General features: G+C 38.7%; 1 protein-coding gene across 1 annotated transcript in view; it reads left to right on the top strand.

The window, feature by feature from the left end:
- The window catches only part of LOC124555883, a 238,476-nt gene that overhangs the window by 89,603 nt on the left and 127,686 nt on the right, over window positions 1-21,187 (top strand). The window contains exons 13-17 of the mRNA XM_047129944.1: window positions 2,324-2,395; window positions 5,447-5,518; window positions 8,573-8,644; window positions 11,680-11,751; window positions 14,771-14,842. Coding sequence (XP_046985900.1) covers window positions 2,324-2,395; window positions 5,447-5,518; window positions 8,573-8,644; window positions 11,680-11,751; window positions 14,771-14,842 — 360 coding nt within the window. The remainder of the gene's footprint in view (window positions 1-2,323; window positions 2,396-5,446; window positions 5,519-8,572; window positions 8,645-11,679; window positions 11,752-14,770; window positions 14,843-21,187) is intronic.

Genomic DNA, 21,187 nt, shown 5'->3' with positions numbered 1-21,187 from the left:
TAGGTTCCAGTAGTGATGACATGATTTAAAAAAGAAATGAGACTACTCTCATTCATAAATATTTGTTGTAATGTAAATCTGTGTAGCCTCTTGAAGGATGACAAGCAGAAAGGTTATGAATAGCAAGGACAAGCAGAAGGGTTCTATGTAGCAGAAAAGTTGAATTCATTCTCTCCTCCCTCTCTCGCTGCCTGCCTGTGTCAAGTGCAGTGCAGTGCAGTCCAGTCCATCAGTCACTTACTCTACACCTTCTTCCCCTTCCTGCCCCCCCCCCCCCCACCGTGCGCGCGTCCTTTTGTGTGTGTGTGTGTGTGTGTGTGTGTGTGTGTGTGTGTGTGTGTGTGTGTGTGTGTGTGTGTTTCGGGGGGGGCGGGGGGGGGGAAGGCGGCAAGTGGCCCTACTTTTATCTTTTATGCTAGTTGTAAATGTTTTGTAAGCAGACAGATTTACAACATTTATCAAGTTTGTTTTGTACCATGCCTCATAGATTATTTTTTCCAGCAGAGTGCAACATAATGAGTGTAGTAAATTGTTTGCCTACTGCCACAGATTTGACTGATGAACAATAAACTTGTTGCAGCATAGTGACAGAGTTCAGGCATGGACTAACGTGCTATGACAGATAGTACCTTAATAATGGGAGCAATCAAGTATAGTGTAATAAGAAGATACAGAACTAGTAGTCTACATTATGCCTGAAGTCGCATGGACAAACGTGAATATGTCATTTATTTAGGAATAGTCAAACAAGAGGTTTTGGAAGATTTTTCCTTTTTATTTCTGTATCGTACAAGAGCCTTCATTGTTTAAACAATTGCTTGTATCTGGTCAGTGATAAATCGGAAAATATTTCAAACAGTGACATCTGACGAGCTTTTTTAGGTGTCGCTTTGTAAAGGCCTTGGGGTTTATGGCTTTTATGCACTTTACTGGCATTGTAATGTGTCTTGGGTTTGAGCTGGAACCAGAATTTTTAACCTGATAAAATGTATTCACAATAGTTAACAAATATTTGCTGCCAGAAGTCAATTACATAGCACAGCTTATCATACCATTCAGCAGAACATACTCTTATACTGTGATGTTACTGTTAAAGTATCTTTGAATGCCATGTATGTACAGATTCATTGCAATTTAACAAAATGATATTCTCTTGAAGTAAGAAGTTTTGAATTGAATAACTGTGGCCTGAAAAACAACATTTGCCACTTCCAAGGGAGTTGTAATGACGAAGAACTTAGTACAAAATTACATGGCTATTTGTGTTGCCCATTAATACTGACATTTTGAGTGCTTACGTGTTTAATGCATCATTTGAATACTTTTCTTTTCAGAACTGCAGTATTAGTATTTATGACTGAGGCAGGGACTAGTACATCTCACATTTAGAAATTCTTCCTTTGCATCTGCTATGTAAAATTGGTTGCTAGGTCCAATAGCCTTGTGCTGTTAGAATCAATCATGTGAAGATCACTGGGGCAATGGTGCAGTTTAGGTGTCTTTTTCTTCAGGTATAAGTTGTTACTGACAGTCAATGTTTGAACTCACATACATGTAATGTATTTAATATTGCAATATGAACATCATTAAAATTTTAAATTGCAATTCATTTTGCCACTTTTGTGGAGAGACATCTGATCACAAAGAAGAAATTATTATAAAATATGTAGTTATGTGGAAGCCAAATTTATAAAGAGCTTCACAGATTCATGAAAGAAACACCGGAAGTAAGATTTATAGCTCTGAGAGTGTAACAGAAGTTTATCTCTTGTCACAACAAGGTGGAGACGCTGGTTCTTGATATAGAGCGTGTGTGCATTGTGCACAGTTCAGAGTGGAGATTTGGGAGTGAGAGGTAGATAAGGGAATCTTGTTCAGGGTTAGTTATGATAGAGTAAGAAAGTATAGCAGAAGGGGTTATGTTTTGGTGGGTGAGGGGTGAAGTTATGATGAGGGCAGTAAGGTTTAATGAGATGGTGATGGGCATAGAGGTAGGTGAATGAGAGGATTGGTTATCATACAGCAATGAAGTTTGAACCTAAAGTAATGTGTTCATGATGCAAGCAAGAAAGTGTATCGAAAACTGGTGGTACTGTGCCAATTATGGGAATGAAGTTTTTCATGTAAAAATTGTTACTATTTCATTGTGCTATTACTCTTCAAAAGTTGGTGGAAATGTTTAATTAAAAATAATTGTGGACACAACTCTCTCATTCAACATGTTTATGAAATATATGTAACTGAAGTGAGCGGTAGTTGAAAATTAAACTTTGTTAGCATGTTGAAATTCGATACATAAATAATCCTGTTATCAAAATTTCAGATGTGCCAAGATATGGAAAGTCATACTTTGAGGGAGATTTCCAAAGACGACTGTCGAAGGAAGGCTCTGTTGGTGAGTAAATTTGTTTAGTTCAATCACTGAATTAAGCATTTTGTAATCACTCATGGTATTTTCACTTTGAATAATTGGAATCATGGTAGATGTAACATTGAATCGGTCTTGAAATGTTGTTTCATTGGTTTAAGGACATAGTTTGTGGCAGGTATAAGAAACTATTCTTGATTATGAGGAGAGGGTTCACTTGCAGAAAGAACTCTGTTATGGGTTGATGTTTCCATCCGTGCAGGTCTGTATCTTTAGGTAAAGAACCAGGCAGAAGGTGTTAAACAGTGGAGAGTATAGAAAGCTATTGTACAAAGTTGTGGTGACATTCTTACTCATAAGTATAAAACTGTTCCATAAAGAAACATTTTAATTCTTTGTGATCCCAAAGATTTTGGGAGTTATACTGCAAGAGCATTAACTGACATTTAGTTTAAATAGTTATGTTATCTGCCAGTGCTTCTGAATTTCTTTGTCATCACAAGACATGATATTTTTTAATGGGAAGAGAAGGAAGTTCTGTGAACTTGAATACATTGAATGTAAAGTATTTTAAGACGCCTGGGGGGGGGGGGGGGGGGGGGGGGGGGGATAAAAAGCCACTTCATTTTATCCAGTGTTTCTTTATCTACGTCACTTTTTTATATTTAGATTGCTTCTGGTCCTTGTAGGATTACAATGGTGTATTGTAAAGTGGTACATTGTGAATATAAATTTACAAAATTAAGAAAAATCGAAAAGTAACTTAGGTTCCAGTAGTGATGACATGATTTAAAAAAGAAATGAGACTACTCTCATTCATAAATATTTGTTGTAATGTAAATCTGTGTAGCCTCTTGAAGGATGACAAGCAGAAAGGTTATGAATAGCAAGGACAAGCAGAAGGGTTCTATGTAGCAGAAAAGTTGAATTCATTCTCTCCTCCCTCTCTCGCTGCCTGCCTGTGTCAAGTGCAGTGCAGTGCAGTCCAGTCCATCAGTCACTTACTCTACACCTTCTTCCCCTTCCTGCCCCCCCCCCCCCCCCACCGTGCGCGCGTCCTTTTGTGTGTGTGTGTGTGTGTGTGTGTGTGTGTGTGTGTGTGTGTGTGTGTGTGCGGGGGGGGGGGGCGGGGGGGGAAGGCGGCAAGTGGCCCTACTTTTATCTTTTATGCTAGTTGTAAATGTTTTGTAAGCAGACAGATTTACAACATTTATCAAGTTTGTTTTGTACCATGCCTCATAGATTATTTTTTCCAGCAGAGTGCAACATAATGAGTGTAGTAAATTGTTTGCCTACTGCCACAGATTTGACTGATGAACAATAAACTTGTTGCAGCATAGTGACAGAGTTCAGGCATGGACTAACGTGCTATGACAGATAGTACCTTAATAATGGGAGCAATCAAGTATAGTGTAATAAGAAGATACAGAACTAGTAGTCTACATTATGCCTGAAGTCGCATGGACAAACGTGAATATGTCATTTATTTAGGAATAGTCAAACAAGAGGTTTTGGAAGATTTTTCCTTTTTATTTCTGTATCGTACAAGAGCCTTCATTGTTTAAACAATTGCTTGTATCTGGTCAGTGATAAATCGGAAAATATTTCAAACAGTGACATCTGACGAGCTTTTTTAGGTGTCGCTTTGTAAAGGCCTTGGGGTTTATGGCTTTTATGCACTTTACTGGCATTGTAATGTGTCTTGGGTTTGAGCTGGAACCAGAATTTTTAACCTGATAAAATGTATTCACAATAGTTAACAAATATTTGCTGCCAGAAGTCAATTACATAGCACAGCTTATCATACCATTCAGCAGAACATACTCTTATACTGTGACGTTACTGTTAAAGTATCTTTGAATTCCATGTATGTAAAGATTCATTGCAATTTAACAAAATGATATTCTCTTGAAGTAGGAAGTTTTGAATTGAATACCTGTGGCCTGAAAAAGAACATTTGCCACTTCCAAGGGAGTTGTAATGACGAAGAACTTAGTACAAAATTACATGGCTATTTGTGTTGCCCATTAATACTGACATTTTGAGTGCTTACGTGTTTAATGCATCATTTGAATACTTTTCTTTTCAGAACTGCAGTATTAGTATTTATGACTGAGGCAGGGACTAGTACATCTCACATTTAGAAATTCTTCCTTTGCATCTGCTATGTAAAATTGGTTGCTAGGTCCAATAGCCTTGTGCTGTTAGAATCAATCATGTGAAGATCACTGGGGCAATGGTGCAGTTTAGGTGTCTTTTTCTTCAGGTATAAGTTGTTACTGACAGTCAATGTTTGAACTCACATACATGTAATGTATTTAATATTGCAATATGAACATCATTAAAATTTTAAATTGCAATTCATTTTGCCACTTTTGTGGAGAGACATCTGATCACAAAGAAGAAATTATTATAAAATATGTAGTTATGTGGAAGCCAAATTTATAAAGAGCTTCACAGATTCATGAAAGAAACACCGGAAGTAAGATTTATAGCTCTGAGAGTGTAACAGAAGTTTATCTCTTGTCACAACAAGGTGGAGACGCTGGTTCTTGATATAGAGCGTGTGTGCATTGTGCACAGTTCAGAGTGGAGATTTGGGAGTGAGAGGTAGATAAGGGAATCTTGTTCAGGGTTAGTTATGATAGAGTAAGAAAGTATAGCAGAAGGGGTTATGTTTTGGTGGGTGAGGGTTGAAGTTATGATGAGGGCAGTAAGGTTTAATGAGATGGTGATGGGCATAGAGGTAGGTGAATGAGAGGATTGGTTATCATGCAGCAATGAAGTTTGAACCTAAAGTAATGTGTTCATGATGCAAGCAAGAAAGTGTATCGAAAACTGGTGGTACTGTGCCAATTATGGGAATGAAGTTTTTCATGTAAAAATTGTTACTATTTCATTGTGCTATTACTCTTCAAAAGTTGGTGGAAATGTTTAATTAAAAATAATTGTGGACACAACTCTCTCATTCAACATGTTTATGAAATATATGTAACTGAAGTGAGCGGTAGTTGAAAATTAAACTTTGTTAGCATGTTGAAATTCGATACATAAATAATCCTGTTATCAAAATTTCAGATGTGCCAAGATATGGAAAGTCATACTTTGAGGGAGATTTCCAAAGACGACTGTCGAAGGAAGGCTCTGTTGGTGAGTAAATTTGTTTAGTTCAATCACTGAATTAAGCATTTTGTAATCACTCATGGTATTTTCACTTTGAATAATTGGAATCATGGTAGATGTAACATTGAATCGGTCTTGAAATGTTGTTTCATTGGTTTAAGGACATAGTTTGTGGCAGGTATAAGAAACTATTCTTGATTATGAGGAGAGGGTTCACTTGCAGAAAGAACTCTGTTATGGGTTGATGTTTCCATCCGTGCAGGTCTGTATCTTTAGGTAAAGAACCAGGCAGAAGGTGTTAAACAGTGGAGAGTATAGAAAGCTATTGTACAAAGTTGTGGTGACATTCTTACTCATAAGTATAAAACTGTTCCATAAAGAAACATTTTAATTCTTTGTGATCCCAAAGATTTTGGGAGTTATACTGCAAGAGCATTAACTGACATTTAGTTTAAATAGTTATGTTATCTGCCAGTGCTTCTGAATTTCTTTGTCATCACAAGACATGATATTTTTTAATGGGAAGAGAACGAAGTTCTGTGAACTTGAATACATTGAATGTAAAGTATTTTAAGACGCCTGGGGGGGGGGGGGGGGGGGGGGATAAAAAGCCACTTCATTTTATCCAGTGTTTCTTTATCTACGTCACTTTTTTATATTTAGATTGCTTCTGGTCCTTGTAGGATTACAATGGTGTATTGTAAAGTGGTACATTGTGAATATAAATTTACAAAATTAAGAAAAATCGAAAAGTAACTTAGGTTCCAGTAGTGATGACATGATTTAAAAAAGAAATGAGACTACTCTCATTCATAAATATTTGTTGTAATGTAAATCTGTGTAGCCTCTTGAAGGATGACAAGCAGAAAGGTTATGAATAGCAAGGACAAGCAGAAGGGTTCTATGTAGCAGAAAAGTTGAATTCATTCTCTCCTCCCTCTCTCGCTGCCTGCCTGTGTCAAGTGCAGTGCAGTGCAGTCCAGTCCATCAGTCACTTACTCTACACCTTCTTCCCCTTCCTGCCCCCCCCCCCCCCCCCCACCGTGCGCGCGTCCTTTTGTGTGTGTGTGTGTGTGTGTGTGTGTGTGTGTGTGTGTGTGTGTGTGTGTGTGTTTCGGGGGGGGGGGGGCGGGGGGGGGAAGGCGGCAAGTGGCCCTACTTTTATCTTTTATGCTAGTTGTAAATGTTTTGTAAGCAGACAGATTTACAACATTTATCAAGTTTGTTTTGTACCATGCCTCATAGATTATTTTTTCCAGCAGAGTGCAACATAATGAGTGTAGTAAATTGTTTGCCTACTGCCACAGATTTGACTGATGAACAATAAACTTGTTGCAGCATAGTGACAGAGTTCAGGCATGGACTAACGTGCTATGACAGATAGTACCTTAGTAATGGGAGCTATCAAGTATAGTGTAATAAGAAGATACAGAACTAGTAGTCTACATTATGCCTGAAGTCGCATGGACAAACGTGAATATGTCATTTATTTAGGAATAGTCAAACAAGAGGTTTTGGAAGATTTTTCCTTTTTATTTCTGTATCGTACAAGAGCCTTCACTGTTTAAACAATTGCTTGTATCTGGTCAGTGATAAATCGGAAAATATTTCAAACAGTGACATCTGACGAGCTTTTTTAGGTGTCGCTTTGTAAAGGCCTTGGGGTTTATGGCTTTTATGCACTTTACTGGCATTGTAATGTGTCTTGGGTTTGAGCTGGAACCAGAATTTTTAACCTGATAAAATGTATTCACAATAGTTAACAAATATTTGCTGCCAGAAGTCAATTACATAGCACAGCTTATCATACCATTCAGCAGAACATACTCTTATACTGTGACGTTACTGTTAAAGTATCTTTGAATGCCATGTATGTACAGATTCATTGCAATTTAACAAAATGATATTCTCTTGAAGTAAGAAGTTTTGAATTGAATAACTGTGGCCTGAAAAACAACATTTGCCACTTCCAAGGGAGTTGTAATGACGAAGAACTTAGTACAAAATTACATGGCTATTTGTGTTGCCCATTAATACTGACATTTTGAGTGCTTACGTGTTTAATGCATCATTTGAATACTTTTCTTTTCAGAACTGCAGTATTAGTATTTATGACTGAGGCAGGGACTAGTACATCTCACATTTAGAAATTCTTCCTTTGCATCTGCTATGTAAAATTGGTTGCTAGGTCCAATAGCCTTGTGCTGTTAGAATCAATCATGTGAAGATCACTGGGGCAATGGTGCAGTTTAGGTGTCTTTTTCTTCAGGTATAAGTTGTTACTGACAGTCAATGTTTGAACTCACATACATGTAATGTATTTAATATTGCAATATGAACATCATTAAAATTTTAAATTGCAATTCATTTTGCCACTTTTGTGGAGAGACATCTGATCACAAAGAAGAAATTATTATAAAATATGTAGTTATGTGGAAGCCAAATTTATAAAGAGCTTCACAGATTCATGAAAGAAACACCGGAAGTAAGATTTATAGCTCTGAGAGTGTAACAGAAGTTTATCTCTTGTCACAACAAGGTGGAGACGCTGGTTCTCGATATAGAGCGTGTGTGCATTGTGCACAGTTCAGAGTGGAGATTTGGGAGCGAGAGGTAGATAAGGGAATCTTGTTCAGGGTTAGTTATGATAGAGTAAGAAAGTATAGCAGAAGGGGTTATGTTTTGGTGGGTGAGGGGTGAAGTTATGATGAGGGCAGTAAGGTTTAATGAGATGGTGATGGGCATAGAGGTAGGTGAATGAGAGGATTGGTTATCATACAGCAATGAAGTTTGAACCTAAAGTAATGTGTTCATGATGCAAGCAAGAAAGTGTATCGAAAACTGGTGGTACTGTTCCAATTATGGGAATGAAGTTTTTCATGTAAAAATTGTTACTATTTCATTGTGCTATTACTCTTCAAAAGTTGGTGGAAATGTTTAATTAAAAATAATTGTGGACACAACTCTCTCATTCAACATGTTTATGAAATATATGTAACTGAAGTGAGTGGTAGTTGAAAATTAAACTTTGTTAGCATGTTGAAATTCGATACATAAATAATCCTGTTATCAAAATTTCAGATGTGCCAAGATATGGAAAGTCATACTTTGAGGGAGATTTCCAAAGACGACTGTCGAAGGAAGGCTCTGTTGGTGAGTAAATTTGTTTAGTTCAATCACTGAATTAAGCATTTTGTAATCACTCATGGTATTTTCACTTTGAATAATTGGAATCATGGTAGATGTAACATTGAATCGGTCTTGAAATGTTGTTTCATTGGTTTAAGGACATAGTTTGTGGCAGGTATAAGAAACTATTCTTGATTATGAGGAGAGGGTTCACTTGCAGAAAGAACTCTGTTATGGGTTGATGTTTCCATCCGTGCAGGTCTGTATCTTTAGGTAAAGAACCAGGCAGAAGGTGTTAAACAGTGGAGAGTATAGAAAGCTATTGTACAAAGTTGTGGTGACATTCTTACTCATAAGTATAAAACTGTTCCATAAAGAAACATTTTAATTCTTTGTGATCCCAAAGATTTTGGGAGTTATAATGCAAGAGCATTAACTGACATTTAGTTTAAATAGTTATGTTATCTGCCAGTGCTTCTGAATTTCTTTGTCATCACAAGACATGATATTTTTTAATGGGAAGAGAAGGAAGTTGTGTGAACTTGAATACATTGAATGTAAAGTATTTTAAGACGCCTGGGGGGGGGGGGGGGGATAAAAAGCCACTTCATTTTATCCAGTGTTTCTTTATCTACGTCACTTTTTTATATTTAGATTGCTTCTGGTCCTTGTAGGATTACAATGGTGTATTGTAAAGTGGTACATTGTGAATATAAATTTACAAAATTAAGAAAAATCGAAAAGTAACTTAGGTTCCAGTAGTGATGACATGATTTAAAAAAGAAATGAGACTACTCTCATTCATAAATATTTGTTGTAATGTAAATCTGTGTAGCCTCTTGAAGGATGACAAGCAGAAAGGTTATGAATAGCAAGGACAAGCAGAAGGGTTCTATGTAGCAGAAAAGTTGAATTCATTCTCTCCTCCCTCTCTCGCTGCCTGCCTGTGTCAAGTGCAGTGCAGTGCAGTCCAGTCCATCAGTCACTTACTCTACACCTTCTTCGCCTTCCTGCCCCCCCCCCCCCCCACCGTGCGCGCGTCCTTTTGTGTGTGTGTGTGTGTGTGTGTGTGTGTGTGTGTGTGTGTGTGTGTGTTTCGGGGGGGGGCGGGGGGGGGAAGGCGGCAAGTGGCCCTACTTTTATCTTTTATGCTAGTTGTAAATGTTTTGTAAGCAGACAGATTTACAACATTTATCAAGTTTGTTTTGTACCATGCCTCATAGATTATTTTTTCCAGCAGAGTGCAACATAATGAGTGTAGTAAATTGTTTGCCTACTGCCACAGATTTGACTGATGAACAATAAACTTGTTGCAGCATAGTGACAGAGTTCAGGCATGGACTAACGTGCTATGACAGATAGTACCTTAATAATGGGAGCAATCAAGTATAGTGTAATAAGAAGATACAGAACTAGTAGTCTACATTATGCCTGAAGTCGCATGGACAAACGTGAATATGTCATTTATTTAGGAATAGTCAAACAAGAGGTTTTGGAAGATTTTTCCTTTTTATTTCTGTATCGTACAAGAGCCTTCATTGTTTAAACAATTGCTTGTATCTGGTCAGTGATAAATCGGAAAATATTTCAAACAGTGACATCTGACGAGCTTTTTTAGGTGTCGCTTTGTAAAGGCCTTGGGGTTTATGGCTTTTATGCACTTTACTGGCATTGTAATGTGTCTTGGGTTTGAGCTGGAACCAGAATTTTTAACCTGATAAAATGTATTCACAATAGTTAACAAATATTTGCTGCCAGAAGTCAATTACATAGCACAGCTTATCATACCATTCAGCAGAACATACTCTTATACTGTGACGTTACTGTTAAAGTATCTTTGAATGCCATGTATGTACAGATTCATTGCAATTTAACAAAATGATATTCTCTTGAAGTAAGAAGTTTTGAATTGAATAACTGTGGCCTGAAAAACAACATTTGCCACTTCCAAGGGAGTTGTAATGACGAAGAACTTAGTACAAAATTACATGGCTATTTGTGTTGCCCATTAATACTGACATTTTGAGTGCTTACGTGTTTAATGCATCATTTGAATACTTTTCTTTTCAGAACTGCAGTATTAGTATTTATGACTGAGGCAGGGACTAGTACATCTCACATTTAGAAATTCTTCCTTTGCATCTGCTATGTAAAATTGGTTGCTAGGTCCAATAGCCTTGTGCTGTTAGAATCAATCATGTGAAGATCACTGGGGCAATGGTGCAGTTTAGGTGTCTTTTTCTTCAGGTATAAGTTGTTACTGACAGTCAATGTTTGAACTCACATACATGTAATGTATTTAATATTGCAATATGAACATCATTAAAATTTTAAATTGCAATTCATTTTGCCACTTTTGTGGAGAGACATCTGATCACAAAGAAGAAATTATTATAAAATATGTAGTTATGTGGAAGCCAAATTTATAAAGAGCTTCACAGATTCATGAAAGAAACACCGGAAGTAAGATTTATAGCTCTGAGAGTGTAACAGAAGTTTATCTCTTGTCACAACAAGGTGGAGACGCTGGTTCTTGATATAGAGCGTGTGTGCATTGTGCACAGTTCAGAGTGGAGATTTGGGAGCGAGAGGTAGATAAGGGAATCTTGTTCAGGGTTAGTTATGATAGAGTAAGAAAGTATAGCAGAAGGGGTTATGTTTTGGTGGGTGAGGGGTGAAGTTATGATGAGGGCAGTAAGGTTTAATGAGATGGTGATGGGCATAGAGGTAGGTGAATGAGAGGATTGGTTATCATACAGCAATGAAGTTTGAACCTAAAGTAATGTGTTCATGATGCAAGCAAGAAAGTGTATCGAAAACTGGTGGTACTGTGCCAATTATGGGAATGAAGTTTTTCATGTAAAAATTGTTACTATTTCATTGTGCTATTACTCTTCAAAAGTTGGTGGAAATGTTTAATTAAAAATAATTGTGGACACAACTCTCTCATTCAACATGTTTATGAAATATATGTAACTGAAGTGAGCGGTAGTTGAAAATTAAACTTTGTTAGCATGTTGAAATTCGATACATAAATAATCCTGTTATCAAAATTTCAGATGTGCCAAGATATGGAAAGTCATACTTTGAGGGAGATTTCCAAAGACGACTGTCGAAGGAAGGCTCTGTTGGTGAGTAAATTTGTTTAGTTCAATCACTGAATTAAGCATTTTGTAATCACTCATGGTATTTTCACTTTGAATAATTGGAATCATGGTAGATGTAACATTGAATCGGTCTTGAAATGTTGTTTCATTGGTTTAAGGACATAGTTTGTGGCAGGTATAAGAAACTATTCTTGATTATGAGGAGAGGGTTCACTTGCAGAAAGAACTCTGTTATGGGTTGATGTTTCCATCCGTGCAGGTCTGTATCTTTAGGTAAAGAACCAGGCAGAAGGTGTTAAACAGTGGAGAGTATAGAAAGCTATTGTACAAAGTTGTGGTGACATTCTTACTCATAAGTATAAAACTGTTCCATAAAGAAACATTTTAATTCTTTGTGATCCCAAAGATTTTGGGAGTTATACTGCAAGAGCATTAACTGACATTTAGTTTAAATAGTTATGTTATCTGCCAGTGCTTCTGAATTTCTTTGTCATCACAAGACATGATATTTTTTAATGGGAAGAGAAGGAAGTTCTGTGAACTTGAATACATTGAATGTAAAGTACTTTAAGACACCTGGGGGTTCGGGGGGGGGGGGGGGGGGGGGGGTAAAAAGCCACTTCATTTTATCCAGTGTTTCTTTATCTACGTCACTTTTTTATATTTAGATTGCTTCTGGTCCTTGTAGGATTACAATGGTGTATTGTAAAGTGGTACATTGTGAATATAAATTTACAAAATTAAGAAAAATCGAAAAGTAACTTAGGTTCCAGTAGTGATGACATGATTTAAAAAAGAAATGAGACTACTCTCATTCATAAATATTTGTTGTAATGTAAATCTGTGTTTAGCCTCTTGAAGGATGACAAGCAGAAAGGTTATGAATAGCAAGGACAAGCAGAAGGGTTCTATGTAGCAGAAAAGTTGAATTCATTCTCTCCTCCCTCTCTCGCTGCCTGCCTGTGTCAAGTGCAGTGCAGTGCAGTCCAGTCCATCAGTCACTTACTCTACACCTTCTTCCCCTTCCTGTGTGTGTGTGTGTGTGTGTGTGTGTGTGTGTGTGTGTGTCGGGGGGGGAGGGGGGGAAGGCGGCAAGTGGCCCTACTTTTATCTTTTATGCTAGTTGTAAATGTTTTGTAAGCAGACAGATTTACAACATTTATCAAGTTTGTTTTGTACCATGCCTCATAGATTATTGTTTCCAGCAGAGTGCAACATAATGAGTGTAGTAAATTGTTTGCCTACTGCCACAGATTTGACTGATGAACAATAAACTTGTTGCAGCATAGTGACAGAGTTTAGGCATGGACTAACGTGCTATGACAGATAGTACCTTAATAATGGGAGCAATCAAGTATAGTGTAATAAGAAGATACAGAACTAGTAGTCTACATTATGCCTGAAGTCGCATGGACAAACGTGAATATGTCATTTATTTAGGAATAGTCAAACAAGAGGTTTTGGAAGATTTTTCCTTTTTATTTCTGTATCGTACAAGAGCCTTCATTGTTTAAACAATTGCTTGTATCTGGTCAGTGATAAATCGGAAAATATTTCAAACAGTGACATCTGACGAGCTTTTTTAGGTGTCGCTTTGTAAAGGCCTTGGGGTTTATGGCTTTTATGCACTTTACTGGCATTGTAATGTGTCTTGGGTTTGAGCTGGAACCAGAATTTTTAACCTGATAAAATGTATTCACAATAGTTAACAAATATTTGCTGCCAGAAGTCAATTACATAGCACAGCTTATCATACCATTCAGCAGAACATACTCTTATACTGTGACGTTACTGTTAAAGTATCTTTGAATTCCATGTATGTAAAGATTCATTGCAATTTAACAAAATGATATTCTCTTGAAGTAGGAAGTTTTGAATTGAATAACTGTGGCCTGAAAAAGAACATTTGCCACTTCCAAGGGAGTTGTAATGACGAAGAACTTAGTACAAAATTACATGGCTATTTGTGTTGCCCATTAATACTGACATTTTGAGTGCTTACGTGTTTAATGCATCATTTGAATACTTTTCTTTTCAGAACTGCAGTATTAGTATTTATGACTGAGGCAGGGACTAGTACATCTCACATTTAGAAATTCTTCCTTTGCATCTGCTATGTAAAATTGGTTGCTAGGTCCAATAGCCTTGTGCTGTTAGAATCAATCATGTGAAGATCACTGGGGCAATGGTGCAGTTTAGGTGTCTTTTTCTTCAGGTATAAGTTGTTACTGACAGTCAATGTTTGAACTCACATACATGTAATGTATTTAATATTGCAATATGAACATCATTAAAATTTTAAATTGCAATTCATTTTGCCACTTTTGTGGAGAGACATCTGATCACAAAGAAGAAATTATTATAAAATATGTAGTTATGTGGAAGCCAAATTTATAAAGAGCTTCACAGATTCATGAAAGAAACACCGGAAGTAAGATTTATAGCTCTGAGAGTGTAACAGAAGTTTATCTCTTGTCACAACAAGGTGGAGACGCTGGTTCTCGATATAGAGCGTGTGTGCATTGTGCACAGTTCAGAGTGGAGATTTGGGAGCGAGAGGTAGATAAGGGAATCTTGTTCAGGGTTAGTTATGATAGAGTAAGAAAGTATAGCAGAAGGGGTTATGTTTTGGTGGGTGAGGGGTGAAGTTATGATGAGGGCAGTAAGGTTTAATGAGATGGTGATGGGCATAGAGGTAGGTGGATAAGAGGATTGGTTATCATACAGCAATGAAGTTTGAACTTAAAGTAGGGTTCTCTGAATAGTAATTCATTCATGGTGCTTGCAAGAAAGTGTATCGTAAACTGGTGGTAGTGTGCCAATTATTGGAATGAAGTTTTTCATGTTACATTGTTACTATTTCATTGTGGTATTACTCTTCAAAAGTTGGTGGCAATGTTTAATTAAAAATAACTGTGGACACAACTCTCTCATTCAACATGTTTATGAAGTATATGTAACTGAAGTGAGCGGTAGTTGAAAATTAAACTTTGTTAGCATGTTGAAATTTGATACATAAATAATCCTGTTATCAAAATTTCAGATGTGCCAAGATATGGAAAGTCATACTTTGAGGGAGATTTCCAAAGACGACTGTCGAAGGAAGGCTCTGTTGGTGAGTAAATTTGTTTAGTTCAGTCACTGAATTAAGCATTTTGTAATCACTCATGGTATTTTCACTTTGAATAATTGGAATCATGGTAGATGTAACATTGAATCGGTCTTGAAATGTTGTTTCATTGGTTTAAGAACATAGTTTGTGGCAGGTATAAGAAATTATTCTTGATTATGAGGAGAGGGTTCACTTGCAGAAAGAACTCTGTTATGGGTTGATGTTTCCATCCGTGCAGGTCTGTATCTTTAGGTAAAGAACCAGGCAGAAGGTGTTAAACAGTGGAGAGTATAGGAAGCTATTGTACAAAGTTTGTGGTGACATTCTTACTCATAGGTATAAAACTATTCCATAAAGAAACATTTTAATTCTTTTGTATCCATAAGATTTTGGGAGTTATACTGCAAGAGCATTAACTGACATTTAGTTGAAATTGTTATGTTATCTGCCAGTGCTTCTGAATTTCTTTGCCATCACAAGACATGATATTTTTTAATTGGAAGAGAAGGAAGTTGTGTGAACTTGAATACATTGAATGTAAAGTATTTTAAGATGCCTGGGGGGGGGGGGGGAAAAAAAAGAAAAAGCCACTTCATTTTATCCAGTGTTTCATTTGTGACTGTATTACATTCGTAAAATAAAGAACAACCGCCTTAAGTCACAATCATGCTTTTATATCAATGCACAGTGCGTTTCGTTCCATGGGTGCTCATCTATAGCTGTTTTGACAGTCCACATCAATTTTTTTTCAGATTTAGATTGCTTCTGGTCCTGTTATGATTACAATGGTGCATTACGAAGTGGTGCATTGTGAATATAAATTTACAAAATTAAGGAAAATTGAAAAAGAACTTGGTTTCCAGTAGTGCAGACATGATTTAAAAGAAAGAGAGAGAGAGAGAGAGAGAGAGAGAGAGAGAGAGAGAGAGAGAGAGAGAGAGAGAGAACTCTCATACTTAAATATTTGTTGTAACGTAGAAACAGCAGAGCTCCTATATATCCTCTTGGAAGATGACAAGCAGAAATTTTATGAATGGCAGTGACAAGCAGCGGATCGCTAGACTACAATTCAAGCAAGTCGTATTAATGAATTTTTATTACAGTAAGATAAATGACAATACTTAACTGTGAAAAATTTACAATGAGATATCGCAAGCAAAGGGTGACATGAAACACAACCAGTCTCTTTAGTATATACAATTTGTAACACAAGAGAAGAAATACAGTTCCTAAGTCACTGCAATAGAGCTCGTAGAACGGCTAGTCTTTAACTGGGCCATGGCCAGCCCGTGGCACTTATGTGCTCTTTGTGTAGATGCCGCTGCTGTCTCGTCGTCATCCTAGACAGGGGTCAGTCAGCGTACTATTGGCTGACGTCTTCTCCACAGCCCTCTCTGCTCTAACATTCTTGACCACGTGTTGTATTGTCGCACAACATCAGCATGCCACATCTCGTCTGCTGCATCAGGAGTTATCAGCTGCAGACAAGAGCAATGGTAACGTTACCAGTGACAGTGCCACGAAATCAAAGTACCTGAACACGGTTTTGTTGTGTCTTACCCACTCGTCAATTATGGGGTGCCTTGGAAACTTGCTTTGTTGGATCCCTAGACAACAATTCAAGCAAACTGTATTAATGAATTTTTATTAGAGTAAGATAAATAACAATACTTAACTTTGAGAAATTTACAGTGAGATGTTGCAAGCAAAGGATGACATGAAACACAAGCAATGTCTTCAGTATATACAATTTGTAACACAAGAGAAGAAATACAGTTCCTAGGTTGCTGCTATAGAGCATGTAGAATGGCTAGTTTTCAACTGAGCTGCGGCCAGGCGGCGTGGCACTTATGTCCTCTTTGTGTAGTTGGCGCTGCTGTTTTGTTGTCATCCTAGACAGGGTTCGGTCAGCGTACTATTGGCTGACGTCTTCTCCACAGCCCTCTCTGCTCTAACGGTTTTGACCAACATGCTGATACTTGACGTTACGCCGCAACATTCCACCCCTCAAAGCGATGGACCATCGTTGTATTCATAGCTCGACAATGGCAGGAGAGCAGTAGTGTGGATGCTGTGCTGGACTGGAATCTGTGGCTACAGGCTACATCAGGCTTCCGGTTGTACACTGCCATCTGGCCTTTGCTCTGTCAGAAGAGTCCCCCGGAAAATGACCAGCAGGGTACGCGTCCACCTCCTGAGGACCATAACCAGATGTAGAAGGTGTCAGCTGCAACGGCGTCGTCAGGTCTAGCTCCATTGGTAGGCCGAGAGGAGGCAGAGGCTCAGACTCCATTGGGGGATCCCGCGGTGTTGTGATGACACCTTCTGGTGGCTGCGGTGGCCGCGCTGTCCTCGAGATCCATGAGTCTGGGGGGAGAGACACAGATGGATCACTGTGCACATGACAGTGACGAATTTGATTGTGATGTCGGCGCTGCAATCTGTCTGAGTCTGATAGGAGATAAATGCATGTGCTGCTTCACGCGCGCCTTCTGCTACTGCTAAAAACCTTGTAAAACACAATATCATGCAGCGCGAAACGTTACTTGTGGCCTTCCTTTGGTACCGGATGCTGAGGAGGGTGGAGCAGTGTCCGATGGTGGCGGCCGTGAAGAAATTCTGCTGGCGATGGTCCATCTCATGGATGCGAATGATAGGAGGCAATAAAAAGTTGCAATTCATGCTCCCTGATTTGTGCAGTGTGAAGTATGGCCATCTGCTGCTTGAAGGTCCTGACGCAAACCTTCAGGGCAAAAAATAGAGGGCAACACCTGAATTGTGCTGCATGATGCTGTCAAGGTCATTGGCACAGCAAAGGGAAACTTGCGATAAGAGTCTACCACAATCATCCAACGAGTGTTCTGAAAAGATCTCGCAAAGTCTATGTGCACACTTTGTCATGATGATTGCCACTTAGGCCAGCAGAAAATTTTTGTGGTGGAATGGACTGATTTTCCTTACAAGTGTGACACTGTGATGTCCTCTGTTCTTTTTGGGTGTCCATACCCTGCTATGTACAGTGGCGATGCACTAACTGTATTGTACGAACAATCCCCCCGTGTCCTTGGTGAAGTAACTGCAACACTCCGCCCCCCCCCCCCCCCCAAAGCTTTGGGGATCAACACACATGACTGTCCACTGTCATTTCAAACAAGAATCACACCTTCCTGTATAGCGAGGCTATGCCGAAGTCCAAAGTATCGGCGCACTACAGCATTCTTCATGCTATACAGTGAGCGAGACCAAGTTGTATGAATGTGTTTTAGCAAAATGTTCAAACCTGAATCAGTTTCTGTGGCCTGTGCAATTTTCCTATAGTTCAGAGGAAAGGATTGAAGCAATTCAGAATCCTGAGCATTCCATATCAGGGCCAACCAGAAGACATGAAAGTGCATCTGCATTGCCATGTTGGGCTGTCTGACGACATACAATCTCGTACTGGTATGGAGACAACAACAAAGACCATCTTTGCAATTTTAGGGCAGTTCATACAGGAACTGGCTTGTGATCTATTACTAAGTAGAATATCCCGTCATACAAATAGTGGTGGAATTTGGTGACACCATACACAATAATCAATGCCTCTTTCTCCATTTGCGAGTAGTTACACTGAGCTTGGGACAATACTTTTGATGTGAAAGCAGTAGGTCTGCCGTTATCACCAGTTCTGTGCAAAAGTAATGCGCCAACTCTATAAGAGGAAGCATCAACTTGCAACACAACTGGTTTGTCGGGATCAAAGTGCACCAAACATCGATCACTAAGCAATGCATCTTTTAAGTTTTTGAAAAGCTTCTTGGCACTCATCTGTCCAAAAAAGGGGACATTCTTGCGATGCAAGCGAGCTGCAATTTGTGGAGCATTCGGTATGAACCGAATGTAGTATTTAGTTTTCCCTAAGACTGACTGCAATTCTGCGACATTGGGAGGGACTGGCAAATCTCGTATCGCTAACAAATGCAACTGAAGAGGATGTACACCTTAGCTGTTTATGAGATGACCAAGATACTACAACTCAGGTTTAAAAAAATAACACTTGCCCAGTCTACACTTTAGTCCTGCATTAGATGACACACGAAACAAAGCACTTAAATTTGCAATGTGTTCTTAAGATGCACGACCTGCTATGACAATACTGTCCAAATAATTTCAGCAGTTTGGCACTTGAGCAGTCAGCTGTTCCAAATACCGTTGGAAAATGACCAGTATTACAAGCAGACAGATGGAGTTATGATGGGTAGTCCGTTGTCTCCTGTGATCGCAAATTTGTTTATGGAAGACTTCGAGGAACGTGCATTGGAGTCGACGCCTTTGAAACCCGCCTGTTTCTTTAGATATGTTGATGATACCTTTGTTGTTTGGCCTCATGGTAGGGAGAATTTGAATGCCTTTCTAGAACATCTGAACTTGATCCACCTGAACATTCGTTTTACGATGGAAGTGGAAGAGGATGGTTGCCTTCCCTTTCTTGACGTGTTGGTTAGGAGGAAGGATGATGTATCATTGGGACATGCTGTCTACAAGAAACATACTCACACCTATTGTACTTACAGGGCTAATAGTTGTCACCATCCGGCTCAGAGTGAAGGGGTACTTCGTACCTTGGTACACAGGGCACATGTCGTTTCTGACACTGAGACTTTGCCAGCTGACCTGTCCCATCTTGAAGTTACATTTCGTCAAAATGGTTATAGTGATAGACAGATTGAATGTGTGTTGCACTATCAACCAACTGTACATCGGATGATTAATGGTAATTCTGAGTCGACACCTAAGTCTACTGCCTTTTTACCATACATAGGAAACACTTCCAACAAGATCGGTTGTATTTTACAGAAATATGATGTGAAATGTGTTTTCTGACCTCCACTTAAAATTAGAGCATTTTGAGTTCTGTTAAGGATGATCTTGGTCTGCGTGAGACCAGTGTATATCGCATTCCTTGTAGCTGTGGCATGGCATATATTGGTCAAACCATCAGGACCATGGAGGATCAATGTACTGAGCATAAATGGCACACACGATTACAGCAGCCAAGTAAATCTGTTATTGCTGAACATTGCTTGTATACTTGTCACCCCATGTTATGTAACAACACCGAGATATTGGCATGCACGTCCAGCTATTGGGACAGTGTTATTAAGGAGGCAGTTGAGATTAAATTAGCGAGCAACCCCGTTAACAGGGATGGAGGTTTTTGTTTAAACTCTGTTTGGAATCCGGCTCTCTCCCTTGTCGAAAAACAGAGGGACAGAGCCAATGCTACCTCACCTCTGAGTTCATAGTCTATCGATAGCTCTGACTTTGGTCATCTTTGGTGGCACTAGTGTTGAGCGTGTGTGTTATCTTTCATGCATCAGACCGAGAACTGAGGATTTTAATTTGCATATACATCACCTGTCCATTGCAGTTTGCCTTGTAAATGGCGCGGGGTGTTCTCCCACTGAAATATCGGCTGTCGCTGAAAGTGTTACCTGGCTGAATTCCCAGAAGTTATTTGAAAGCCTAAATGAGTGTTCACAACACACACTTCTTGAACTCCTTCATTTAGTGGTATTTGAAGATGTACATCACGAAAATCAATTTTTGAAATGTAACGACCAACACCTAATCTGTCCATGAGATCCTCTGGGCATGGCAATGGATAAGTATGAATCATAGTTCGTTGGTTGACTGTACACTTTAAATCAACACAGAGACGAATGCGGCCTGAAAGTTTGGGAAGCAAAACCAGTGGAGTCGCTCATTGACTAGCTTGTGTGGGCGCAATAGCTCCACTATCTTGCAATTCTTTAAGTTCAGCAGCAACGTTGTCCCATAATGGAATGGGAACATTTGTGGCCTGGAAAAATTTCGGCTGAGCAGTGTCTTTCGTAGTAGTATGTACAAAAAAATTGTTAGCCTTGTCTAAACCTTCAGAAAAGAGTTCAGGGAATTCCTTCAGCAAGCTAGGTACTCCATCTTTTGCATTAAATGCAGACACTGACAAGACATTGTCCTGAATTTTAAAGGCAAACAAATAAAAAGAATCAAGGCCAATATGTTCTCACACTCACATGAGTGTAGCACAGTGAAAGTCACAGGTCGCATATGCGATCGATACATAGCAGGCAAAGTACATTTTCTGAGAACGGGAATGTCTAGTCCATTTTATGCTATCAAATGCATGCTAGTTTTAGAAGAGCCTAACTGTTCTTGTGTGTTACGATCCAGCAATGTAACAGAGGCACCCATATCCAACTGAAATTTCACACACTTTCCACTAATATGCAAATGTACAAAAAGCTTGTTGGGCTGGCATAGCACTAAAGAAATCGTTCGGAAGCTAGTTTTGCTAATGCCTGTAGC

The sequence above is a fragment of the Schistocerca americana genome, chromosome X (genome assembly GCF_021461395.2).
Source record: "Schistocerca americana isolate TAMUIC-IGC-003095 chromosome X, iqSchAmer2.1, whole genome shotgun sequence".
In the NCBI taxonomy this organism is placed as follows: domain Eukaryota; kingdom Metazoa; phylum Arthropoda; class Insecta; order Orthoptera; family Acrididae; genus Schistocerca; species Schistocerca americana.
Note: the sequence above shows the minus strand (reverse complement) of the source record. Positions and strands in the feature narration are given on the sequence as shown.